A 27663-nucleotide genomic window follows, 5' to 3' on the forward strand; every position below is an offset into this window, starting at 1 on the left:
CTTGTGTGGAGGTGATTCTCAGGGCCATGCCTGGCCCAGGCAGCATCAGCCAACCCTCCCCACAATGTTTTATCCCACTTGTAAGTAAAGTACAGATAGAAAAAAAAAAAAAAACCTTGAGGTTACAAAGGGTCTAGAGGGAATAAACAATGCTGCACTTACAGCTTTTATGTGGTTACAGAATAGACAGGGTCAGGAGAGTTACAGGATACCATGTCCAAGAGCTTATACCTGCACTGAGTAGTATCCTACCTTTGGAGAAGCCAGAACTGAAGCTGATGGAGGGGGGAAGGCAATGGGAATCAAGGCACACAGCCTGGGCCTGGCCTTGGCCACTGACAAGCCTCTGGTACACCTCTGTGGCTGCAGGAGCTGCTGCCAAAATCCAGCCTGGTGCCTCCTGCTCTGAGCTCCCCGCTGTCCAGCAGGCAGGTCAGAGCTGAGCCCTGTGTGTCCCACCCCCCGTGCAGGAGCAGGGTGGCTGAACGCTGCTCCAGCTCAACTTCTCCTGGGCACTGCCAACTGTAGGGTACTTTATTGCTGTGTACATGATCCACACCTCTGGCTGGCAGGGAAGAGCTCCCCAGAGGCTCTAAAACACAGATTCCACGTCCCCCATCTCCACACAGACAGTCTTCAGCTGCGAGTAGCTCTCGATGGCTGCCCGGCCGTTCTCCCTGCCAAATCCTGCAGGGAAGAGCTGCAGTGAGGACACAGCTCCAGGCAGTGCCAGTGGGCACTCACAGCCCCCGGAGCTGGCATGTGCCAGGGGAGGTCACGCAGAGCTCACCTGAGAACTTGTATCCCCCAAAAGGCAGCTCCACTGGGCTGACGTTGTAGTTGTTGATGAAGCACATGCCAGCCTTGAGAGCAGCCACTACCCTGTGAGCCTTCTGGATATCCCTGCAGGAAAAAGGGCAATGCAGCTGGATCCCCTCCTTCCCTGCCAGGCAACAGCCACTGGAGAAAGGCCAGCAGGCCACGCTGCTTTCTGGAGGGCAGCCTGCCCCACTCTGTCTTTGCCTGCTCAAAGGAGGCAGCACCAATTCCCAAGGATGCTCCAAGTGATTCCAGAGGGCAGGACAAGGACACCAGCAATAGGGAGTGGGGCAAGTAGCCAGCAGCAGCACAGCAGGCTCCTGATGCATGCTGGAGGGGCAGGGAGGCAGGCAGCAGGCCAAGCCAGGCTGGGAGGAACCCAAGGGACAGCTGGGCCCACCCAACACTTTGGGAAAAAATGGGAGGTGTGCAGTCATTCACAGATTTCCCTATTGGCAATGCCTTGCTTCAGCTTTTCTGGAAGAGGATACCCATGCCCAGGCACTGCAAGAGAAGCAGCAAATCACTGCAGTATTGCCCCAGAATGATTCCACAACACTGCCCAGCCATACCTGGTGAAGACACCACCTGCCAGGCCGTATTTAGTGGTGTTGGCTCTCTCCAGAACCTCCTCCTCCGTGTCAAAGGGCAGGATGGCCATGACAGGCCCAAAGATCTCCTCCTTCACACACGTCATGTCATCCTTGCAGTTCCCTGGGAGCATGGCAGAGCACAAGTGCTTCAGGAGGAAGAGCAGCAGCACAGCCTGTGCACTCAGCAACCCACACAGCCTTGGAGACAGCACCCAGCATGGCAGAGCACACCCTGCACCCTAAAAGCACCACCAGCACCATTCCTGTCAGGCCCTCCAGCAGCACACATTTCCCTGGATGCAGTTCTTGGAAGCCTCAGCTCTCCCTAGGACCCCCATCCAAGTGTCCATCCACACTGGGGACATCACAGAGCCAGGTTACAAAGCTGATCCCATTTCTCAGGAGGAACCCCACAGCATCCATGGCACCATGCCTGAGATGGATCCTACCTAGCACACAGGGCCGCATGTAGTAGCCATTCTTCAGCTTCGGGTCATCTGGCACATACAGGTCCCCACCACACAGCACCTCTGCCCCCTGCAAAAGAGCCAGGAGAGGAAGGGATGCAGGCACATCCAGCAGCATCCTGCCCAGCTCTGGCTGGCCTCTGGCCTATCCCAGCAGGCTCTGCTAAAACATTTGTCCCCTCTTTCTTATAAGCCCCTGTTATGTACTGAAATCCTGCAATCAGGTGTCCCCAGAGCCTTCTCCCCTCCAGGCTACACCACCCCAACTCTCAGCCTTTCCTCACGTGTTTTTCCTGTGCTGAGGATTCCAGAGCTTGAAGTGGGGTCTCAGCAGAACAGGTCAGAGGGGCAGAATTCCCCTCACCTGCTGCTCACATCTTTGGATGCAGCCCGGGGCTTTGGGGGTTTCTGGGTGCCAGCAGACACAGCTGGGGCATGTCCAGCCTCTCATCCACCAGCACTCCCAAGTCAATCCTTGCAGGGCTGCTCCATCTGCTCATGCCCCAGCCTGGATTGACAGCAGGGGTTGCTCTGACCCAGGTGCAGCACTCTGTACTGGGCTCAAATCACCTCCCTGTCCTCCATGTGCCTTAGCACAACTTCCAGGAGGTTCTGTTCCACAGTCAGAGTGGTGAGGGTCTGTAATTCCCAGGCTCCTGTCCACCACCCTCTTTGAAAATGGGTGTTTTTCTTTTTCCAGTCACTTGGAACTTCACCTGATTGCCATGACTTTTCAAGTATCATGGAAAATGGCTCAGAACTACATTAGCCAATTCTCTGAGGAGCCCAGGATACATCCCATCAGATCCCACAGACTTCTGTATCTAGTGGTCCAACACACCCACTGAGTAAACAAAAAACAACCAGAAAAAAAACCCAGCTTAACTGGGAAGGCACAGGGCAGGAGGGCAGCTGGCAGTGTGTCTGTCTAACAGGAGAGGCATTTCAGGGCAGGCACAAGGCAGCATCACCACCTCACCTGCTCCTTCGCCTGCTTGATGAAGCCCTGCACACGATTCAGGTGGGGCTGGTTGATGAGGGCTCCCATCCGTGTGTCTTCCAGAAGAGGGTCTCCAATTTTGATTTTCTGGGTGCGTTTCACCACCTCCTTTGTGAAGGTATCCAGGATCTTCCTCTCCACAAACACCCTGGTGCCATTGCAGCACACCTGGGACACAGGACAGGCAGCTCAGAATAGGAAACACAGCACTCCACAGTCCTTCCCTGCTCAGGTCCTGCTCCAGAGGCTCTTGGAAAAGCCCCTCCATGGCTGCTGCAACAGCCAACTTGTCCTTGGGGACAAGGAGGAACACAAGGAGATTACCCTGGGGTTGTGACTGTATTGAACAGTCCTTGCTGGACACTGTGGTTCTGATGCCACCAGGTGGCAAAAAGGCATCAGGTCACCAGCAGCAGAGACCTTGGCTGACTCCTGAATTCCTAGAAATGACCCTGCTGAGCAAATTTGCCAACAGGATTACACAAAACCTGCAGCACGGGTGGATATCCCAAATTTAGGAAGGACAGAAGCCTGTCCTCAGGCTCAGCACACCAGGCTGGAACCTGCTGCCCCTCCAGGGCACACCAGCACAGCTTCCCCTGCCCTGTGAGTGCCAGACTGGTGCCCAGGGCACAGGAGCAGCTGTGCTGAGCTGGGTGCTTGGTGCCAGGGAGGCTCCATGTCTGGGAAGGACAGGCCACTGGCTAAGTGTGTGCTGTGGCTAAGGCACACTGCTGGGACACCCTGCTCTGGCTCCTGCAAGGGCATCCCTTCTGACACTGCCCAGGGAAAGGAGTGGCAGGATGGGAGCTCAGGGCACCCCTCACTTCCAGGAGGTGTGAGGCTGGCCCCACTCCTGCCCCACCCTGACCCCACAGACACACACCTCGCCCTGAGTCAGGAAGTTGGCCATGAGGGCTCCCTTCACAGCATTCTCCAGGTCAGCATCTGAGAAGATGATAAGGGGGGATTTGCCCCCCAGCTCCAGGGTGACTGGCTTTATCCCTTTAGCTGCCATCTCCATGATCTGAGGGGAACAAGGACACAAGAGAGAAGTGATCCACTGGCCAAGGGGAGGCTGGGGCGGGGGAGAGACAAGAGAGACCCCAAGGACCATTCACCAACAAGAGAAGCAGCACAAAGGGCAAGATGGGCTCCCTAGATGTGGCGAGTTCAGACTGAGGACAGCCACAGAGGGTTTGGGGGTTGTTTTTTTATAGATAAAGCCAAAAAAACCTGGAGAGGCATTTGCAGGAAGTCTCATGCTCAGTGTAAGCTGCAGGCAGCTGCAGCTGCCATGTGTCACTGCAACCCACATGGAGGTATACACATGGAGGGAGCATTCATGGGACATTTCCCCTCCTTCAACTCAGAACTTATTTCCAAAAGTTTTTCTTTAATTTTGGAATCATAAATTGAGGGTGAGAAACTCACAGAAACTATCACCTTGCTTAAAAACAGTAGGCTGCATGCAGCTTTAGTGCTTTATTGCAGCCAGAACCACATTTTTCTAGTGCTGCTGTTTCATGTACTCCCCTCTCAACACCCTCCTGAGCAGCTCAGAGACTTCACTGCCACCAGGGGCTAAGCAAGTGAAGCTGGCCAAGGGGTTTCTCTCCCAAGCTTGTGCCCAGCAGGTTAACTGGATCCCCAGCATGACCCTGAACGTGCTGCAAGCTCTTGCCCAGTCCCAAAAATGCTGACCCACACCCCACCTCTACAAGCCCCGTGCAGAAAAGCTCAAGGAGGTATCAACTAGATACTAGATTGATTGTAGTTGATACAACCCTTGTCTCAAGGTGTCCTTACCTTCATGCCAGTTGGCACACTACCAGTGAAGGAGATTTTGGCCACATCTGGGTGCTGGCAGAGGAACTGGCCCGTGGCAGCCCCACCCTGCACCACGTTGAAGAGCCCCTTGGGCATTCCAGCCTCTGTGAAGATCTCTGCCAGCCTCACCGTAGAAATGGGGGTGAAGGGTGAAGGCTTGTAGACCATGGCATTGCCTAAGGGAACCCAGACACAGGTGAGGTGGGGTTAACACCCAAACTGCTTCAGGGAAGAAACAAAAACAATCCCACCCCACACTGTGAGCTTGTCTCAACAGACCCCACAAGTTTCCCCCTGAGAGGAGAGGAAACACTTTCAGCTGATCACTGCAACTAAGGGTGCCCCTGCTGCTGGGGAGAGGCTGGGGAGATGGGGCTGCTGGTCTTGCCCTGCAGACATTTCCAGAGACCTTCCCCATCTGGTACAAAGCCAAGCTATCAGTGTTTTTCTGGATGGACTCCTAACCTCTACACATCTGACATGTTCCTCCTTCCATTTCCCTTCCCTTTCTGCCAGAGTAACAGCCTGAACACTCTGTTAATCCTTCAACACTTCAAGGTAGTCATAGACTTCATCCCAAAATCACTCTGCCCCACAGGATCACTTGGCTTTGAAGAGACACTGGTGTGGCAGAAAGGCTCCATTACCACAAGCCAAGGCTGGGCCACACTTCCAGCAGGCAGTCTGGAAAGGGTAATTCCAGGCTCCAATCCCAGCACACACCCCAAGCGGTTCTCTCCGAGTGTACCCAAAGGATCCCCCGGGAAGCTGGATGTGTTCACCTGCAAAGAAACAGCCAGAAGGTAGAAAAGAGCAAAGTCCCTTCTTGTCTGATCAGAGCCCCCAGGGTCAGGGCTGGCTTTGCCTGGGAGCAGAGACACAGTTTTATCCCAGCAAGCTCACAGAAGGTGTGTGAGTGCCCACAGACCATTCTGAGGTCTTCAGGAATGGTCCATCTCTCAGGGAAATCAGCAGCAAAGACGGCTTTGTGCCACTGGAGTTACCAGGGAAGGTGGGACAGAGAGCAAAGAGCAAACTCCAGTAACTCCTCACCCGCCAGAGATCCTGCCAGCCCTGCGTAATACTCCAGGCACTGCCAGGATACGTCGATGTCCACTCTGGCCTCAAAGATGGATTTCCCATTGTTGATGGTCTCCATGGTGGCAATTTCCTCCCTCTGCTCCTGTGAGCGGCACAGGACAGAGAAAACATGTTAGAGAAGCCTGGAGCAGAACCCTACAAGGAGACAGCTGCTCCACGAGCACACAGGTCCCAAACAAGATCCTGCCATGAGAAATGGTCTCCTCCAAAAGGGACATTCCCAACTGCTGTCTATCAATGTCCCCATGGTGACTGAGTGCAGGGCCATGTCAAAGGGGCTCACTGCTGGTCCAGTCTTGTTTAACATCCCTGTTTATCTTAAAGATGAACAAACATGAACTTAGAAGCCGGCTGGCAAACAATGATTAGAATTCGCAGAACTGAACTGGGAAGAGCAAACAGCAAGATCAGGATGGAACCAGAGGCCAGTGAAGAGGGACAAAGCAATGCAGTTGGGAAGCATCCTTTAACAGTCCATCTCCCAGGCAGAAATATCACCCTGCTCTGGAAGTCTGGCAAAAGCAAAAGTTTGGCATAAAGGAAAGTTTTCTCATGACTTATACACACTGGGGAAAGAAGGTCTGGGTTCTTACAGATCTGTGCCTTGACAGAGGTTACTCTGATGCCCAAGAACCTGTTATCTTGGAAAGAAGTCTGTGTTAAACCTTATTACCCTCCCCATGTGTATTATCTGATAGATAAAAACCAGTACTCCTACTTTCTCTTATTGCCAGGACACATTCCAGTCATGTAACAACAGCCTCCGACAAGCCAAAAGTTCAGCCATGCCAGTTATGCAATTTCAGCTTTGAAACTGTATGCAGTGAAATTTAATCTTTGGAGCTGTAAAAAGAACCACAAACCCTGCAAGATGCCAAATGGGTCGCTTCAGTTTTATGTCTTCTAACAGAGTTCAGCTGAGAAAGCACACACTGGCCTTGAATCCAGTGATAAGACAAAGCTGCAGGCACGGATGCTGACTCCAGTGATAAGAGCAAAGCCCTGCTGCCTGAGGCAGCCTCCTGTCTCTTCTGGCCAAAGATGGGGTTTTAACTCCTGAGCAACTCCTGGAGCTCTGCAAGTGCTGCTGAAGCCTCCAAGAGCCACAATAACCCACAAGGGAGCTCAGAGACAGAACCACCCCTCTCCCCCCCAACATACCCGAATAATTCTGGCAGCCTCCAGCATCACTCGGCACCGCTCCATGCCTGACATCTGACTCCATATTTTAAAGGCAGCTTTTGCACTCTGCACAGCCAGATCAACTTCCTTCTCCCCAGAGCAGGGCAGCTTGCACAGCACACGACCTGGGCACGTTTTGAACAGGGAATAAATGAGATGGACATCTCAGAAAAGGGGCCCAGAACGCGCTTTACTTGCACCAGACCCCACATACTTCAGTCAAGCCACTTATACCAGGCATGGAATTTCCCACTGAAACCCACTGATTTGTAATCAGCCACAGAAGAGGTGCTACAATTCAGCTGCTCCCAATTAAAAGAGCTGACATTCCCCACAGCCGTGTTCTGGTTACTAATTACCTCCAGTTGCTACAAAATCCCTGGCTTTTCCAGTTGAGTTTGTTACACTTCTACCACCCTCTTCAAGACCCTGGTTACACATTCCCCAGGAGAATTAAACACTCAGAAACGATTCTGCTGAACGCCACACAGTGATAACGAAAATTACACAATTATAGAGATATTTAAATCGCGGGGGTTTGCCAAAACCAGGCGGTGACAGAGCGAGAGCCGATTTCTGCAGGCAGAACGATGGCGGCCACACTCGGCAGGCAGGGAGCAGCCGCTGCAGCAGGGGCAGCACCCGGCTGAGCCGGGGAAAGCCGCGGACGCCGGGCCCCGCAGGCACAGAGCTCTCCCTGCCCCGGAGCTCCCGGTACCTGTGGCCGGCTCGAACACCTCCTCCAGCTGCCCGCCGTCGGCGGGCTGGACGCGGGCGCCCGCGCGGTAGTTGAGGGGCTGCTGCACGGTGACGGTGCCGGTGGCGGAGCTCATGGTGGCGAGGCCGGGAGCGGCGGGGCGCAGCCGGGGCAGCAGGAGGAGGAGGCTCGGCAGCCGGGACTGTGCCAGCATCGGCGGGATCCCGTGAGGCGCCGCGGCCGAGAGGCGCCGCCTCTCCCTCAGACGCCTTTTCACCGGCAGGGCCCGCCCCGCCCGGGCCGCTCCCGCGCCCAGCACCCAATTAAGAGACGGTGTTGACATAAATTAACATGCCCATGCCGTTTATTACTCAGAAACAAAGGTCGCGTTATCTTCCGAGAGAAGTTTCGTGGTTGGATGAACGAACAGCTGCTGGTGGAGCGCTCCGGATGGATGGTGGTGTCAGCAGTGCATAGCCGGGGTTCAGACAGGCGATCCTGGTGCAGAATCCCCGTCGTTGCCTCCCCAAGGCAGTCTTGTCGCACGGGTCAGGCTTCCCGTGAGGGCTGTGCTTCAGGAGAACTTCCCTGCCTGAGGCGGGGGGCCAAGGAAGCCTCCTGCCTGCTTGGTGGCAGCCCGGGAAGGAGCGAGGCCCAGCATCTTCTGGATGTTCTGCGACAGCAACACAGAGCACAGCAGGTCAGCGTGACAAGGGGAACAAAGAGCAAGAAATCCTGACTGTGCTCACAGAAGAGCTGGGGTTGGAAGGAACATCCAGTCCAACCCTCCAGCCAAGGCAGGTGTCCTAGATTAGGGCAAATCTGGGAGAAAACCTCCAGAAGGGCCCCCCCCCCCCCCCCCCCCCGAAAGCAAACCCACACAGCCCCTTCCCCGCTCTGGTTCGGGAAGGATTCCTTGGAGAGAAGTGGAAAGAACCTGATTATTTAACAAGCAAAACACCCCCAGCACACAAAATGAACAATACCAGATGACAACACTTTCACTGATCTGAAAAGGATGACAAATTCAGAAAATCTTTCCTGGGGGTGGTCGCTCTGTTGTTGCCCCCTCCGATGCTGGGGATAGCTGCTGCAGCCCCCAGATGGAAACTCTCGGTGTTTCCCAGCTCCCAGTCTGGAGCAGGTTTGAATGGTTCCAAAAAGGGAAGGGAAAAAACAGTCCAGGGAAAAAAGGTCTGGACCGCTTAGCTAAACTAACCAACAGAAGCAAAAAAAGCAGAAGCAGAGCGGGAGCGAAGCAGGAGCAAGAGCAAAGCAAGCAACAGAAAGCAAAGCAAAAAGCAAAAGCTGCACTATGTACTGCCCCGTCTGTCTGTCCTGCCAGCCGTGGGGGAGCAGGCTGATAACAAACCAAAACAAACCTGGCTCTTCAGAGCCTGTCTTGGAGGCACAGTACATAATATCCAGCACTAACAGAACACACGACTGGGGATACAAGCATCATAACCTCACCCTAGGACAGCAGGTGACAGGAACACATCCAGGTGGATTTGGAATGTCTCTGGAGTGGGAGACTCCACGCCCTCCCCAGGCAGCCTTTCCCAGTGCTCTGCCACCCTCACTGTAAAGAATTCTTCCCTCACATTGAGGAGGAACTTCTTGTTGTTTAGTTCATGGCCACTGCTCCTCATCCTGCTGCTGGGCACCACTGAAGAGTTTTGGCACCATCCTCTTGAAACCCACCTTTGAGATATTCACATTGTAAAATTCCCTCTAAAGAGGCCTAGCTCCCGTAGTCTCTCTTCTCTAGAGATGTTCCAGACCCCAAATTATCTCTGTGGCTCTCCTGGACTCTCTCCAGCAGCACAAGTAAGACCTCCCTACTTGTTTCAACAGATTCAGGTTCTCTCCCACATAGTCTTAATCCATTATATACTGAACCTCTCTTCCTATGTGCTCAAACAGCTCAGCAAGGAGCCAGACAAGAATGGTGGGCCATTCTTCCCCACCTCAACAAAAGCCCCTGAACACCAAATCCATATTTTGGACAAGGATTCTTTCCCATTTTCAGCTACACACCCCCCAGTCAGCTGTCTTTACACACCCTATTTACATAAAATACCACTGCAATTTAACTGCAGTGCAGGTTCCTAGCAGCGCTCACGGGCACTGAGTGCAGCCCTTGGCTTTCCCAAATTCCAGAAAGCACTGCTGGTGGTGGCCATGGGAGCTGGAGTCTCCTAATGCAGCTGGAATTTGGGACAGCAGCATGGCAACCAGAGCTGTGCCAAGTGCAAGTCAGGAGCTTAGGCCCAGAATGAACATGAATGCCAGTGCTGCACACAGAACAATGGGGCACTGGAGACCTGCAGCATAACAGGACACATGGAGCAAACCCCAAAACCTGACTATTGGGATGACCTCATCTGCATCAGAGCAGGGTGTTTCAGTGGAAAACAACAAACAGGGGAAGAGCTAATGAGCAGAGCCGGGCATAAGCCAAAAAACCACAGCAAAATATTTAAATGTGAATGTTTTTCTTGATTTTTGTGAAATTTCTTCTAAATTTCACAACAGTGCAACTACAAAGAGCCCTCAGTTCTTTGAGTTTCATCCTTCACTGTAAGCAACTCCAGCTCAAGATGCTGCTCCTGCAGTGAGAAACAGGGGAAAGAAGAAAACAACTGTGTCCTCCTCGTGTCACCACCTGAGTGCTGGCTATCAAGACAACAAAAGGAGGAAAGATTCTCTTCAAACCTGAGTATCCTCTCCAAAAGAACTGTCAGGATAGGTCAGACAGCAAGGGCACAGAGCTCTTGAACTTTTTTTATCATGGAAGGAGAATAAAGAGGAAAAAAGGGAAAAAAGGGGGTGGGGGAAAAAAGGGGGGGAAAAAAAAGGGGAGAAAAACCGGGGGGAAAAAAGTGGGGGGCGAAAACCACGGGGGAAAAAGGAAAAAAGGGGGGGAAGGGGGGGAAAAGAAACAGGAAAAAAATAAATGGGGAATGAAAAACAAGGGAAGGGAAAAACAGGGGGAAAGGCAGATAGTTTTACAATTCCACAGTAGCTAAAATAAAATACAACCGGGATTCATTTCAGCTGGAGATTATGAAAAGGAAGGCTTCAACCCACACACAAGGAACACAAGAAGAGGAATTACATCACTTTTAGTCCATGGCATACATAAACCAGCCACTGGTTGACGTTCGGCAGCTGAATATGTATGAGAGCATTAACTCCTTGCTCTGGTTCCTCCTGGTGTTTCCTGGATCAAGGCACGGACAGAGAGGAGCAGCCAAGGGACAGAGCAAGCACACCAGAGGGTGCTGCAGAGCCAGCAGGACGTGTGTCCTGTCAGCTTCCAGCGGCTCACCGCGGAGCAGAGATCAAGCAGGGATCCATGGCACCAAGGAAGCGTGCACTGCCTCCTCCCTGTTCCCTCTAGCAGGGAGAAAGAGGTGCTGAAGTTTAGGAAGAGGAAGGGAGATGACAGTCTGTCTGTCTGAATTCCATTATCCTTCCACGCAGTCTCCCCCTGCTCTGGAAGGCAGAAGGCATCACACACCTGCTCCAAAGCATGTTTTGCTGGACAGCAATCCTGAAATGTACACCTGGAAACACCAAAGATGGGGCGAGGTCCAGCAGGAACCTTGTCCCATCTGCTGTGGGCCAGGCTGGACAAGGAAATCTGTGGAGTCTACTTCCAACACAAGCATGACCATCACCCTCAGGAGCAGAGAGGGAAGAATAATATTTAGGGATCCAAATCCCTGATCTGAGCTCTTCTGATCTTCCCTCAAATGACTGCAGGAAGCACAGGAGCTGCTCCTGCTGTCCAGCCCCTGCCTGGCCCTTCGTGAAGCTGGGCCTGCTTGGAGTGAGGGATGCCCAGATGAACCCCCAGATGTTCCTTTCAGCATAAATGATTCTACAATTAATTATCTGCTTTTGCACAGGACCAGACTGGGATCCTTTTCAGCACAAGCACCCAGTACAAAGGGCTATGGGGAATTCCAGCCACCAGCATGCACTTTGTGACTAAAGGAACTCTGCCATGGAGCTGCTCCATCAAACCCAGAAAATACCTCAGACAAGGCAGCAAGTGGCTCCCTGCCCCAAGACCAGGCTCTGTGGGAAAGTACAGTCCTGGCAGCAGGAATAATTGCTGGCTCCCCTTCCCACTGGGAATACATTTTGGTGAGAAGCAGCCTAATCTACAGTTCAGATGCGTGTGAAAAGGAAGTGAGGAGCAGCAAACAGCCCAGGAACAGCAGCACATCCCTCTTCCCAACCAGCACAGGTGAAGGCTGGGAGCTCAGAACCAGGAGCAGCGACAGAGGATGTAACCCTGACACTGCAGCTCCCACCCAGCCCAGCAGCAGACTTTCCCAGCTGAAAACCCAACAGCTCAAGGACCCTTGGAAGGCCTCTCCCAGCAACCCTCCTCTCTCCAAACAGGAAGGCAGGAGGAACTAGGGGACAGGATTTACGTGCCAGGGAGAGCTGGGAACAGCGCAAAGGAAGTTACTCACTGCGAGGTGACTATTTTGGGAGATGCTGGCCAGGTCACAGGCAGCAAAGCTTCCCAGTCAGTGTTTGAAGAGTTTATCACCCCCACATGAAGAGAGTCCCTGATGCTGCTCCTGCCTGTCCCACTAATGTCACTTTAATCACCGCCCAGGCAGCCTCCCACCCCCGCAGACTCCCCTGCATTTCCCACCAGGTTGCTGTTTTTTCACACACACCCGAGTTCCTGCTCTACCTCTGAGCTCCACAGGCACATCTCTCTTCCCTGTCTTTGATGGTTTCACAGGCAGCTCCAGGATTTAAGGAAAAAGTGAGGGACTATGGTCTCCTTGGTTTGTTCACAACCTTTCCCCTGATTTTTGGCACATCTCAATTCCTCCTCTTGTGTCAGCAGCATCAAGCCAGACACCAACTCCCACACCAGCTCTCATCCCCTGGGCCAGCACCTGTTTTGAAGCCACCTGGAAAGATTTCCCCTTCTGCACACAGTGAAATACAAAGCCTTCACCTCCAAGGTCACTGAAAGCACCAAGTGCAAGTTTCTGGCACTATTTTAAGCCCTTAATTACTTTCTTGCCCTCTCCCCCAGCCTGTCATAGCTCTGAAGTCCTCTTCCCAGTGCTGTTATCACCTAGGTTCTTTCCAATGGCAATAAAGCCAAGAGCAGGATGCCAGCAGCAATCACAGCTTCAGTTCTGACCTCTTGTGCAAACTAAGGTGGCCCTGGAGCAGCAAGGAGGAAGAAGCTGAGCTGCCTGACAGCTGGAGAAGTGCAGGGATTGTTAACCATGATCACGTAGATAATGCAGCACTGTGAAGATTGCAGTCTCACACCCTTCTCCAAAGCAATAAACTCACTCTCCTCCTCCACAGGGATATTGTAAGGAACTCTCAAGCACAAGGGCATTTTTTTTCCCAGAAGTGTTTTGGAAAGCTCAACCCACTGCAAAGAGTTTGGCATTTCTGCCCCTCAGTTCATGGTGCCCACCAATTTCACCATATAAAACATCAGGAAATACCCAGCATTAGAATTAACCACAGGAATTATATTTTTGGACAAAACAAATGAGGGATTTTTCAGCAAGAGAGTTCCCCAGTCAACCCAAGGGGTACAGAAAAATCTTGCTGGTGGTGCTATTTAGTTTCCAATCATAATCTGCAACACTGAGAAGAAATTACTTTCCATGTAACAGGTAACACAGAGCAGCACCAGCCATGATTGCCTGCAGGAACAGCATCAGACCACAGCAGCCCAGAATTCTGCAAGGTGATCTTAAGAGCTCAGTATGTCTCAGTGCTTTCAAAGCAGCAAACCCTTCTCTAGCCACTGGGAAGTGAAAGTTTGTCTTGCAGCAAAGACAGTGAGGAAGCCCCTGCCTCTGGTGAAGCTGGGCCTGCTTGGAGTGAGGGGTGCCCAGATGAACCCCCAGATGTTTCTTTCAGCATAAATGATTCTACAATTCATTGTCTGCTTTTGCACAGGACCAGAATGGGATCCATTTCAGCACAAGCACCCAGTACAAAGGGCTATGGGGAATTCCAGCCACCAGCATGCACTTTGTGACTAAAGGAACTCTGCTATGGAGCTGCTCCATCAAGCTCAGCCCAGCTCCTGGCATTGCAGACCACCTCTCCTTGCTGGTCTGCTTTAAGTCCAAGTCCCTTAGTCTGTTTCCTTGGCACCCCTGAGGAAAAGCAACAAGAGGGTTAAGGAGAAAAGCAGCAAGAATTCAGGAAGTGAATCAAAGAAAAGGGAAATGTGAATACAGAAGGGAAGGTAATTTGCAGCTAGTTGCACCAGGATTAATCCAGAGTATATTAACCTATCCCAAACACCCTGTGGGGAAAGTGAAAAACAAAATAGACTTCTTGTTGCACTGAGAAGGCCCTCTTGTCCTCACCAGCCATTCTGCCACTTGAGCTGCCAGTGCACCTTCCTGAACATGTTCCTTATCCTCATCCTCTTCCAAAAGATGGGACTATGGAGCTCTGCTGGAGAGCTCTGTGGAGCCTGCTCTTGGCTACCAAACCAGACCCCCTCTCTGTGCCACGTCCCTAATGCTGGGAGAGACTTGACACCAAAGGTACAGTTCTTAAGACTCTGAAAAAAATCAAGCAGCCAGCAAAAATAGGAAGGACAAACCCAAAAGAGCAGCTATAACTCTTTCCTCACTTTTCTAGCAACTTTATGGACTGATGAGACTTTTAAAGAGCTGCAAGCCCCCTAGAAAGTTCCCCCTAAAGAAGCTGCTGTTTGTAAAGATGCACATATTGCTGTAAAAGTCGTAATTACTAAGGAGCAGGATTTAGATCAGCTTCTGATGGAGACAATCTCTTGGTATGGCAATCCACAAAGTTATCACACAGGTCAGGAATCCATTTCTGCCAACTGTCCCAGAGCCCTGGTGCAAGTCTCCAGCCAGGTCATCCAGGCCCATCCAGGACTGTTTTAATGATCCCAAACTAGAATTGCTTTGAATATGAGGCACAGCAATGAAGACAAACACAGAAACCACAAACAGATCCAAGATTACACGTGCACTACTCCTCCTCCTGGATGGGGATATGCCCTCCCTGCTCCAGGGAAAGTGTACTCACCTGTCTGATTGACATGGTGCAGAGAATGTAGAGGAAGATGAAGGAGCAGTCAGTGTAGTCCTCCCCCAGGAGGTTGCGGTGGGAGAGACCTTGGATGTATGAGAGGGGGATAAATGGAAGCTTTGCCACCACTCGGCCATCAAATCTGGAAAAGAGAGCACTGGATCACCACTGGAGGAGACAGCAGAAGAGCTTCTGGATATGGAAAGAACAAGTGAGCACTTCAACAGGCCACCAGAGCAGCTAAGGCCACAGGGAAGGCTGAAAGGCCTTGCTGCCTTCTCCAGCTCCTCGCCACACACTGCACCAAGGAAAACAAAGACATCTCTCTCTCTCCAAGCCCTCCACAGGGTAGGATTCCCTCAGGAACACTTTTACCATAATCAAAGTGTTTCCTAGTGATTTAAGCGATCAATTGGACAAGCTGCTGGTTCATGAAATCTTGGTGTTTTGCAGTTTTCTGGTGCATTTTATTTCCAAGTCAGATTTAGCAGATCACTTCCCAGAATACAGTCAGCACTTCAATAAAAGATGAACGACTGTCACCCTGCTGTACTGCAGTCACTGCAACTAGACAGACCCTTTGCTCCAAGCAAAACAGCATTTTTTAAACCACAGCATAAATCAAAGACACCTTTTCTTTCCCTGGAGCAGCTGTGCTCCTCAGGATGCACAAGAGAGCCATCAAGGAACACTTCATAGCCCAGTTTGTCTGCATTAGCCGTGGAGATGAAGGCAGTGCAGAGGCAGGATGATTCCGAGCGGCATGTCCTGCTCCTGGAATCCCTCCAGGCCCACATTCCAGGGCATCAGGCAGAGTGTGAATTTTGGCCAGTTAGCAAAGATTTCTCCCAAGCCAGACCAGTCAACCCAACCTTTTGATGTAGATGTGTATGATGCCTCATCAGCATGTGCATATTTGGATGTTATTTTCTCTGCATGTGCTGATTTTCGAACAGGTGTTTCTTGTTTCAAGAGATCCTAAATGAGCTTTCTTTCCTGTGGAGATGCATTCACACAGCCACGGCTCAAACACACGCCAACTTTGTTTACATCTCACAGGCAGCTTGGCAAAAGAGCTCAGAACGGATGTTTATCTCCCTGGAACATCCCCCAGTGGCTTAAAATTCTGCGTTATTCCTGCTGTGAGAATGACAAGTACTTCAGCAGTAGCACCCTGAGGTACCTGCTTTTAATTCCAGCAGGTTTTCACAGTTATTAAGAGGTACCAGAATGCACAACTCTTAGAGTAAGGCAGGGGAGTGATTGCATAAAAAAGTTCTTGGCAAGAGAAAATTGAGACACACAGAAGGTAATTTCTGCCCCAGGTGAAATCCCTGGTGGCTTGGAGGCCACTGCTGCTGCAGATCTCACTGCCATAATGAACCTTTTAAGCCACCACAGTCCCTCAGCTGTTTGTCTTGGGCACAGCATTCTGCTCTTTGGGTTTAAACCAGCCTTGCTGACACTTCCACATCCTTCCAGCACAGCCCAACCTGCTGCCCCAGCACTGCTGACACTCCAGGAATGACAGCAGGAAATCATCCCAGTGATTTCAAGTTTGGCTAAGGGGGCACTTAGAAATGGTGAGGTGCTCAGAGTAGCTGCATCTGCAAAGTACCTGTCCAAAGGGTGCTGCTTCCACACAGCTCCTGCTCCTTTTTTCCCAGCAGCCATAAACTCATTCAAGAACAGGAAAAGCAGCAAATGTGGCCACAGCCATTGCAGGTGTCAGCCACCCTTTTCCTCCTTTTCCTCCCACACCCACAAGTGCCTCCATGGATACTCCTGCTGCTCAGATTGCCTCTAAAGAAAGAGGCACTAAAATAAAAGATATGCCCCAAGGATGACATAAGTTATCAGCTCAACAGCATGGTCTCTGTGGGCAGGAATCCTCAAAAGAGGAACATGACAAGTAAACTTGGCAGAAGTTTATTGGTTTCTTTTACCTTTTTTTAATATAATATCTATGGAAGGAGGAGCCATATAGAATTTAACCCAAATCAACCCCTTCCTAAAGTTCTTAACAAATTTACAGTTCTGTAGTACTTGCTGGTCACAGAATACTCAGAGCATCTGCCTCTTCCCCCTCTAGGAAAGTGGGCACAGTGGGGTAAAGCATTTTTAGTTTGTTTTTCAGAATGCTTTAGGGGCAGGTGCTGTTGTTTGTACTGTACTCAAAGAGCAAGGCAAGCACTTGGAGGTCTCAAGTGCAACCCTACAGATGCCCCCTCAGAGCCCTCACTGCTCACAATGCACCTCCAGCCCTGCTCAGGGCTGCAGTGAAATGAGACATCACTGACTCAAGACTGTACCCAAATTTTAAAATTCTCCAGTGCTGGGCTGCTTTGCTCTGCTCAGAATGCAGAAGTCTGACTAAGCTGAATAAATAAAGGATCCACACAGTGGCACTTGTGTTATTATGTTACCCCATGTTTGCAATTTATCCACCCACAGATCTCCAGTAAAATAACAATTGACTGTATCCTGGGGACTGCCAGCACAGAAGCCAAAGGCTTTGGTGCCCAAGAATGTAAATTCCTGTTTGCAGGGCAAGGACATTGCCCAGATATCAAGCAGCCTCCTAAAGGTTATCCTAACATTCATGTCATCTTCAGCCAACAGTTCATATTACAAATGAATCAAGTTTTAAAAGCCTTTCAGATTTGCATATCTGAAACAAAGCTGTCTATAACCATGCAAACCAGCTTGGGGTTTCTTCTCTGTTTTTTTAAACTACACCCATCCCAGGTCACTTTTAAAACAAGTGAAGCTTAAAGCCCATGCCTGGACCTGTTTATATCTGGACTCTGATTTCCTCAAGTAGGGCAACAACTCTGCAATTACAGCTCATTTCTAAGGACAAGGGAGCTGACCCACTTTTGTTTCCAAGAGCATTCTTTGGTCACACCATTACAGCAAAGCCAAAGCAGCTGAAGACTGAAGATGTTTGCCTGACATGCACCAAACTTGCCCTAATCAGGATGTTCCCATGCAGCAAAGATATTAAAGCTGTGTCTAGACTGAATGAATGCAATTTGTTCAGTTTGGTTGTGCTCAGCACTCAGTGTGATGACCAAACCACCACATCTTCAGGTGAAATATGGATCCATTTATTTATTTGTGGTTCTTGGCTGGACAAGGTCACTCTTAACACTTCAAGTGGTGAAGGGAAGGTGGAAAATGTATTCACCATAAAAATGCCAGAGAGCAATGCAGGAAGCTGATACTTACATGGAGTTGAACATTCCCATCAAGGCAGTGAAGCAGAAGCCGATGGCAAACATGGATTTCATCCGAACCTGCAAGCAGAAAGGTCAGAGAGATTTAAAACTACAGGCCACACTGAGGTATTATCATCTCACAGCCTTAAAAACAGGCTTGGTACAGATCACTGAAATCAGCAGGGAAAAAGGATGACCCAGGACACAGAGGGGTTGTGAAAATGACTGGAGAAGTCCCCAGGAGACTGGCCACAAAGGCAGCCACTGATGGGAAGTGCTGCTTCAGGGAGACAAAACCAAAGAGTGCTCAAGAATTTTCCTGTCACCTTGCACAGACTGGTTTTATTTTTTCCTTAAGCCTATAAAACCCACCAGAGGGATTCCCAGGGGACTCCCAGTAGGGGATCATTACAATGACCAAAGTTATAGGAAGCCACAAAAATTAATTCTACATTGAAAAACATAATGGAGACTTATAAATATGAAAATAGCAAAGGTTTGGCATGAGATGAGGCAGTAATTCTGTGGCTCTACTAAAATCTCTATTTATTAGAGAAAATCCAAAAGGACCTTTCCAGAGGAAAAGCAACTTTGTTTGCCAATTGAACAAAGTCTTTCTTTTGGGAAACTGACTGAAATCTCCAGCAGCTGGGAACTGGCTTTAAATTTTCATACCATTGACAAGTCCCTGTTGTTATTCTTCAGTTTCTCTTCTTGTCTCTCTGGAAAGACAAAACCAACAGTTATAATCAGTTATGTCAACCTAGAAACCAGAGTGTTTTCATTTCCAGGAAAACTTAACCTCTCTGGCTCTCCAAACAAATAACACTTCCAAAATCAACTCCAGCTCTCTTTGCCAGACAGTAGAAAGTGAAAAACTGTACATAGCCAAGTGCTCCTCCACCACAGCAACATGCAGCAAGTCAGCCACAAAGAGAGGAGGCGGCTGGAATCACACATTCAGCACTTCTGAAAGAAATGCACCCAATGTCACATTTGCTAACTCAACCAACTCACACAGGAGCATGAGCACTGCTGCCAGGAAACAAAAGCAGTGTCCCTCTACCACAGCTGCCAAAGGGAGCAGGGATCAATCTGCTGCACACCATCAGAAATACATTGAATAAGTAAGGATTTCCTTCTGGAGGTCTCCAAAGGGAAAACCATGCACAGAGCTGGGAGCTGCACCTCAGCAATGCCAAAATCCTGCTGGTCTTAGTAAGGAATTTTGCACTCTTTTCACACCTAGGAGATTCTCCCAAGAGGAAAGAGATTTCCTACATGAAATTCAGTAATGAGTGTATTACTGTGCTTTGCAGGAAATATTATGGAAATTTAGTCTGTCCTTAAATCACCACAGACTTCAAAGATACTTAGATTTTCAAAAGGGCATTTTCCATGTCACTCACTGGAGGGCTGCTCTGGCCTTCAGCATTATCCACTATCTGTCACCTTTCCTGTCCTGTGTCCCCATCATGCCTTGGATGGATCCAGAGGGGCAGCCAGGGCTGGGAACCAACAGCCAGCTGAAGAAAGGGTGTGGATAATGAAGGAATATCCAAAGAACAGCATCAGTGAAGAGGAGAGGATGCAGAAGGACTGCCAAGGGCTATCCAGCATGGAAATTTTGAGGGATCCCCACTGAAGTTTCTGTACTAGAGGCCCACAGCTCAGAAACTCCAAAATTCTCTCCCAAGCCCCTGCTAAGGACAGGGACTCACAGTCAGTGTTATAAAAAGCAACAGCAACACCCCTACCCAATTCCTTAGATGCCTCTTGGCTATTTCCACTTGCTGCTAACTACAACCCATCCCCTCTGGCAGGAACCTTTCAGACACCTGTTTCCTGAGCAAGGTAGAAAGTTGTGTCTTGGGACATTTCAGCAACCACAGGCCAGCTCTTCAGGAATCACATTTGGCACAAATACTTGTTTTTTCCCCTCTGCTGCATAAATAACCATGTATTTAGGTGGGCTAAAGGTTACATGGAGGAAAGAACACAGCTCTGACTTCCCAATATACCTGACCTGTCTCTCACCTATTTCTACAGATTTAAAATGAACATGTTCTGGGTGATCGACCAACTTATATCAACGCTCTATTCCTCCCCAAATCACACATAAACAGCCTGTTAAGCACTTTGCTGGGTAGTGTACAGTTGGGTAAAGGCACAGAGAAAGAGGACTGGGTTAACAAGCAGCTCCCTGGAGTCCAAAATCATCTTACTCTGCTCATTGGAACACAAACCATGAGGATACAGGGATAGAGATTTGTGGCATTCACATTTTCTGAAACATCCCTTCACCCAGGATTTTTCTCCTGGGAAGCTGAGAGGCCTCAGAAAAAAGGAAAACAATTCTTCTCTCATTTGCTTCTCCTGTGCTGTGCTCATGTGGAATGTGTTTGGGGATTGTTTACCCACAGGTGATTGTTCCATTGGATTCTGCTGTGAGTTGTTTTCACTCTTTGGCCAATCAGGGCCAGGCTGTGTCAGGACTATGGGGAGAGTCATGAGTTTTCATTATTATCTTTTTAGCATTCTATAAGTATCCTTTCTGTATTCTTTAGTATAGTATAGCATTCTTCAATATAATATAGTTATATAAAAGTAATAAATGAGCCTTCTGAGAACATGGAGTCAGATGTATCATTCCTGCCTTCGTTGGGCCATCCCTGCAAATACAACAGAGATTTGCCAGGACTGGGGGGTTTCATTTTGTTTTAGCTTTGCTGTCCATCCAGCACTCATGTGCACTCCTGGGAATGTCACTGTCTTTTCTTCCAGAAGCACATGGACACAGGAAGCAGTAGCAAGGTTTAAGCTAACAAATCATCCCTTTAAACTGAAATGACAGAAGGCTACACCAATGCTAAAGGTGTCCTGTTCCAGCAGTGCCCAAGGTGATTTAGACACATGTGACAATCCGTTCATTTTACAGTTAAAAATAAAGGCTTTTAAGTAGAAAACACCAAATTAAGCCTTCCCAAGCTACTTTCCCCCTACCTCCTTGTGCACAGGCATGATTCATCCCTTATGAAACCAAGTAGTATCATCCACACACCTCCTGTCTTATTCTGTGTGCAGAACAGATGGCAACTGAGGCAGGTCTGTACCACAGCTGTTACTTATCCATAAAGCCTCAGCTCAATATTTACTTTTTGTTAACTAAAATGGTAGAACTTGGAAGAACTCCAGCACAAGTAGATTTGCTGTGACAACAATGCCCCATCTTGCAGAACGATTTGACATCCAGTAAGTTACTGAGATCAGAGATTCCAACTTAACAGCTGTGAGTCATTTTCTGGAAGTCCAGTGTGACATTTAGGGTCTGATTTTTCAGGAACACCAAAAGTTCATCTTTGCCTGAACACACATAAAATACTAAAGTTATGCAGCACTTGTTAAAAAAGAAATTAAAAAAAAAAAGAATCAAAAATCAGTGTCAGAATCTTAGGCTTGGCCAGCAAGCATCACAGCAAACAAAATCAGTGGTCATTTCCTAAGTTCTGATCTTTGTCCCTTTGTGCTTTGTTTTCCATCTGCAAAACAAGATTATTTCAGTGTATAAAAATTGGTGGAGCATCTGAAGTCCTCAGATTCTACTGTTTATTGGTTTAGTCCAAGAACAAGTCAAATACTGTCTGCTAGAACACAGCTTGGATGGTGCCCTGCAAAAAAGTCATTGTCACACTTTCTTTATTTAATGTTATCTGCAGTTCTTGCATATGGTCACTTTCAAAGTTGCCTTACCCACCAAGCTGTGCTCATCCCACGCAGGGATTAGTCAAGATTAAGAAGTGAAAAGCACAAGAGGAAGCATTTTGGCTCCTGTCCCTTCAGGAATCTAACGACAACAGGTTTTCTACCTAGGAAGAGCTGTTTGAAGATGTGTTTATAATTCCCAAGCTTTGTACAGATCAAATGACTAATCCAGCTACCTGGTGTTACAGAGGAATGAGGAAACCAACTCCCAGGAGCTCTCAAAAGTGTTCCTGCCACGATCTCTGAAATAACTTAACTGAGCTTTGCTGCACGTTGCGAGTCCTGCAGATGGCAGATCCCCTAAAACCTTCAAACATCTCTTCACCCTGGTCTTGCTTAGGTCAGTACTTAAAGAGTTACCCTAAATCACAAAGAATTCAGCTTACTGACAATAAAAAAATAGAAAAATAAATCACTACCTAAAATTGAGCAAAACTGATTTATCAAGACTGAAATTAATCTAAACATGGTTACAGTTAACATGAACATCTTCACCTCTAAAGCATACAAATTAAGGGGGGAAAAAAACACAATTTGAGTTCTACAGCTACAGCAAGATGCCATGCACTGCAGCAAAGAGTCTGACAGCTGAAATCAGTAACAGCCATAGATATCAAGGCTAAAATGGGAGAAAAAATCAAGGAGCTCAGCAAGAGGTGCTGCTCCTCTCAGTGATGCACCCATCTGACCAAAACCATCAGGAGGCTGGGTGTCTCCTGCCTTGGAAGAGTAAGGGAAAAGAACAAACAGCCTTGAATGGAAGAAAAGGATAATCACTTCCATCAGTTTCTCAACTTTCCACCATTCTTGAGGTGCCAGTCTTACCTATCTTCTTTTTCTGCTGTCGGCCTGCTGATTCAGTTATGGTTTCCTTCTTCTTTTCCACTGCAAAATGAAAAGATATCCATCATTTCTGCACAGTGATACCACCACATCTTTTCCACACACCAAACAGAACGTTTTAGTCCTCTGCACAACAGGGGCACAAAAAGCAGGTAAGTAGGGCTAAGAACATGTTCAGAATCAATAAGTTATCCATTACCTACACCAATCACTTAAAAACTATAATAAAAAACATTCAAAACCCTGCATAAGATACAAACATATTTAAAGGCTTAATTTTGAACTCTGCCAACAGCCCATGGCACTGTGGACCGAGCAGTCTGGGGACAATTTTGGCTCAGGCTACCCTTGCTGATTTGTCATTAGTATCAGACAGTACTTGTGATTCAGCAAGTGGAATGAAAAGAGCTTTGTGGCAAGCTCTGCTCCTGATTATCTGCAGTGGGAAGCAGAATACAGGAAAGTCTGTGTTCTCCTACATCCCTTCTTCACAGGCAGGCATTCTCAGGGGAAATGCTGTCCCAGCAGGCAGCCACAGCCTCTCCATTCTTCAATTCATTAGCACTGAAGCATTTCCAATATTTTAAAGCAGAAGCCTAAGGTCAAGGGTACTAAACCCCAAATCAGACAGGCACTGAGCACCTGCCACCGAGCAGCACTGCAGCAAGGCAGGCCAGCAGAGCCAGCACAGGGAAATGGGAACACAGCAAATGTTCCCATTCATTCCCACAGCAAATGTTCCCATTCCCATCCCATTCAGCAGCAAATGTGCTGCTCCGCTGCAAAGAGGGCTCTGGGACAGCAAAAAGGGCTTCTCCAGGAAGCAAGAGATGCTTTCATTCAAGACCCATAACAAGAGTACTCCAGCAAGCAAGGATGATGAAGCATGACCATGGTCTAACAACGTTTTTTACTTTAAACTCTCTGTATTTATGGAAGCTGCATGTACCATATCCCCTCTGCCAGCAGAGAGCCTGGGCTCACTGTCAGCTCAGACACCTGAGTGGAGGGCCAGCTGAGCACAGCCCTGATTTCACAGCCCAGGGCAAATGAAGCCAGCCAGCCTTCCAAGGCACAGCAGGATCTGTAGAGCTGCCTTCTGAAATGCCTGTGAGTCAGTCACAACTGCTCAGAAAATCACATCAGCCCAGACAAGTCACCTCAGCATCATCCCTCCATGGCAACACAGTGAGAAACAATTGCTTTTCCCGAGGAACCAGAGGATCTCTGGTGGGCAGGGAGGAAAACAGGGAGCTTGTGTCCCCAGGGAATACTGGAGACAGGTGTCAGATGACACAATGCACCCAGAATGTTGTCTCCACAACCTTCCCTGTGCCAAACCCAGCTGGGAAACCCCACCAGCCCAGCCCTGCCCTGGTGCACATCACCCCACAGCCCCAGCTCTAAACTCTAGACAGTGCTGTTAAGACATGCCAAGCCCCAGGAGCTCCCAGCCCCAATTCCCTCAGGACTGCCTGTGGGAACATCCAGCCCAACAAATCAGAAATTCCAGGGACAGCCTTGTCCATTTAGTCCCACATTCACCCAGAACAATCCCTGCAGCAGCCTCAGGCAACGCTGAGCCGCTCCCGAGGAAGGAGAGGACAGGAAGAGATGAAATTAAGGAGTAACAATGTCTGCTCAAGCACACTACCCAGCCCCTTTGTTTTTGCAAGTCCTAAGGATCTGCTAGGGCTCTCATGGGAGAGCTTAAAGGTCTCAAATGTGTTTTTTCCTGTTTCAGATGTGTTAGATAACAGTTGAAAGGTGTGGCTCAAGTGGTCCACTTGGCAAGCTGCAAGCCCTCAGGTCAGCCAGCTGTCCTCAGCACAGGAGGGGAAGGGAAAAAAGCAAAGCTGCATTTTCACTGACTCCTTATTCAGCTTCACCTTTTTCATTCTGTTGTTGTTGTTGGGAATCAAACAAGAAACTGAGACACATGAACCCTTCATCACTCCCTTCACAGATGACAGCCTAGGCACCAGGAGAGCTATAAAAGCACCAGCATTCAACTCCTCCAGCAACCATTAAACCCTAGAGATTAAACCCTGCTAACTGCTTTTGGAGTCGAGCAGCACAAACACAGGAGGGCACTAAATCTGCAGCTGGGTTTCAGCTCCTTCTCTAAGCTGCTCTTCTGGGGCCAATTCCATCCCAGGCACAGACCAGTGGGATTCCAGTGAGGCAGGCAGGGATGCAATCCCCATCTGCTCTGCTGTGCTGACAAAAGCACGTGGGAGCTGTGACACAAACATGACTGCACTGCAGCTCCTGGGCTTGACCTGCCCAGGGGAAGGCTGCAGCAAGCTGGGCTGCCAAGAGCAAGATGTGACAATATTGTTCTCCCAGCATCAAAGAGCACTGACACCATACTGAGGTGTTGGTGGGGTTAAACCAGCTCTGTTTTGGCCCCAGCTCTCGTGAGCTGTCTCTCACTGCTGTAACCTGGGCAGGGTGGGCACAGCTGAGGCTAAAAGGTCAGAATTGCTCATCTGCAGCCTGGCTTCTGGTACAGACAGGTCCATTTAAACACTCCATGCTCCCTCCTGCTCACCATTTCTCTCAATATTTGGTGCAGATCTGACTGCTCACCCTCAGCTCCCCTTTCCCTTCTCGCCTCACACTTTGTTTATCTCCTCCCAGACCTCCTTTCTGTAGAATGAATTTATTTCCTAATATTTCCTAACCTATTTGCTTCCAGTTTACATTAGGAAATTTGGTTTTACATGAGCTGGTGGCTCAGACCTTTCTAGGATGGCTTTGTCCTTACTCACCCCCACCACCAACCACCACTTTCCATCTTTACATAAAATACCTTTTCCTCGTGGGACTCATTATTCAACCCTAACTCTTTCTTTCTGCAGACCTCAAATTCTCCTCTTTGCCCCTGAAAGGCAGAAATTGCATTTTTGAACGTATTTCAGACATTTATTTCAGACACTGTGCATAAAAGAAGATGCCAGTACCAATCTCTTGCTCCCTCCTGTCCCCCACTGACAGCAGGGGCAATTTACACAGGGAAAAAGGTCTTGGGCTGAGCTTCCTCCAGCAAAAAAAAAACAGAATTAAGGACAGAAATAAGCCCCTGGTGAGTACTTACATTTCTTGCTCTGCTTTTCCACTTCAGCCTTTAACCTCTTGTACTTGTCTGTGCGATAGACCAGCACCCAGGTTATGCCTGAAACAAACACAGGAAAACCCTCCTCCAGGGATGCTGCTAGCAGGGGGAAAATCCACGAGCAGGAATTCAATTTTATCCCCACAAACCCCCGTGAGAACCCAGCCAAGGAGCACAGGGCAGCAGCAAACTGCACCATCCCTTCCCCCCAAATCCCCATTCCAGGCTCCGTGTGGGATGGAACTGGAAAATAAACCATGAAGCGAGCTGTAGGGGTGAAACTGAAAGAAGGTTTTAGTTTTTCCTCGTATTGATAAGCCTGTTTTGCAGGTGTGGGATGAGGGTTTGGGGACAGGGGGTAGGAAGGGGATTTAGGGATACAGCACACCAGAATCGGGAGCTGGGACTTGTGGCTACCCCAAAAGGCTCCTGTGCAGCACTGCCTTAAAAAGCTGCTCGTTTCAAGCACTGACATGTAAAAACCCCTTTTCCAGGAGCTTAACCCACCATGCCTGCAAGGCCAGGCCATTCCCTCCCATCCTTCCCGCTCCAGCTATGGGGGAACCCCTCCATCCCCAGCACCCTCCCTCCCGCAGGAACAACCCCGAACAACCCCAACTGCAGCGCTGTGCTCACCGCCCAGCGCCGCCGGGGCCATTCCCCGCTCTGCTCCCCGTGAGCAGCCCCGGCTGACGCCGAGCCCCGGGTCACGGCCTCGCCCCGCACCGCCGCCCCTTCCCCCGCTCCGGGAGCGGCCGCCGCGGCCCGGCGGGCTCACCCTCGGCCAGCAGCGCGGTGCAGACGGAGATGAACACGATGAGGAGCGTGTCGGCGAACATGGTGCTCATGGTGCTGCCGCCGCCCCGGCCGGCGACGCCGCCGCGCTCCCGGAAGCGCACCCGCCACCCGGAAGCGGCGGGCCCTCGTTGCCTAGCAACGCCCGGAAGCGACCACCCGCACTTCCGGCTGGCGCCGCGCTCTGCGCGAGAAGAGCGAGGGGCGGGGAAAGCGCGGCGGACGCTGCTCTGATTGGAGGAGGCGGCTGTCAATCTGGCCGTGGCGGCGGCGGCCCCGCCCCCAGCGGGGCTGAGGGAGGGTCGCTGTCATGGCGGGCTCTGGGGCCGCCCCCGTCTCCTGCACACCGCGCCGCGGTTCAGGGCTCCGAGAGGGGTTCACAGAACCACTTCGGTGGGAAAAGAACCTCCGCCACCATCCCGAGTCCCCCCTGTCAGCCAGCACTCCCGTGGCACCAAGTGCCATGCCCGGTCTTTCCTCAAACACCTTCAGGGACAGAGACTCCATCCCCTCCCTGCGTAGCCCGTTCCAACGTTTAATCACCAAATCCAGTGTCTGATCACCCTTTCTGGGGAGGAATTGATCCCAGTGTGCGAGCCAAGCCTCCCCTGGTGGGGCTCTGCCCTCCCTGCACCTTGCGGGACGCGGGCCTGAGGCCGCTTGCCAGGGAAGATGAACCAGGGTGTTCATTCGTAAAAAAAAGATTGGTTTGGAAAAACCTTCCTGGTTTCTACATCTCTGCCCTGGGCTGATTTGCCGGTGGTGTGAGGGGAAGTGTTCAGGAGCAGCTTGGGCAGGTTTTGGAGCAGCTGGTTTAGTGGAAGGTGTCCCTGTCCCTGGGAGGGGGTGGAATGAGATGAGCTTCAATGTCCCTTTCAACCCAAACCACTCTAGGATTCTGTGATTCCGTGGATAGCCTGTTAGTGCATCTCACAGGAGGCACTTTCTGGGATCAGACATTCAGGAATATCGCTGCCTGCCCTTTGCCAGGGGCTGGTGCTGTCGCTGGCACACCAGCAGTGGAGCACAGCATTCTGTGACTCACAGGGAGCCAAACCTCCCATTGCTCGGGTGTGTGAAATATTCATGGAAGGGATGGGACTACGAAGTGCATTAACGAGGACAGCGCAATAACAGCAAGGATTT

At 50.0% G+C, this 27663-nt stretch overlaps 2 protein-coding genes across 2 annotated transcripts; both read right to left on the minus strand.

Annotated features, from left to right (window-relative positions):
- Positions 1–454: 454 nt before the first annotated feature.
- Positions 455–8036, minus strand: ALDH9A1 (aldehyde dehydrogenase 9 family member A1). Its single transcript, XM_064427601.1, has 11 exons — positions 7711–8036; positions 6972–7117; positions 5763–5892; positions 5357–5491; positions 4689–4885; positions 3766–3906; positions 2859–3047; positions 1862–1949; positions 1392–1533; positions 791–903; positions 455–687 (listed from the first exon to the last, which is right to left on the minus strand). Exons 1-11 carry the CDS (start codon positions 8030–8032, stop codon positions 593–595), a joined length of 1698 nt encoding a protein of 565 aa, XP_064283671.1. The 5' UTR covers positions 8033–8036; the 3' UTR covers positions 455–592.
- Positions 8036–26658, minus strand: TMCO1 (transmembrane and coiled-coil domains 1). The gene is made up of 7 exons (XM_064427602.1): positions 26501–26658; positions 25705–25782; positions 22587–22646; positions 18675–18721; positions 18010–18077; positions 14776–14920; positions 8036–8362 (listed from the first exon to the last, which is right to left on the minus strand). Exons 1-7 carry the CDS (start codon positions 26568–26570, stop codon positions 8264–8266), a joined length of 567 nt encoding a protein of 188 aa, XP_064283672.1. The 5' UTR covers positions 26571–26658; the 3' UTR covers positions 8036–8263.
- Positions 26659–27663: the final 1005 nt, after the last annotated feature.

This window comes from Passer domesticus, chromosome 7, assembly GCF_036417665.1.
Source record: "Passer domesticus isolate bPasDom1 chromosome 7, bPasDom1.hap1, whole genome shotgun sequence".
Taxonomy (NCBI): Eukaryota; Metazoa; Chordata; class Aves; order Passeriformes; family Passeridae; genus Passer; species Passer domesticus.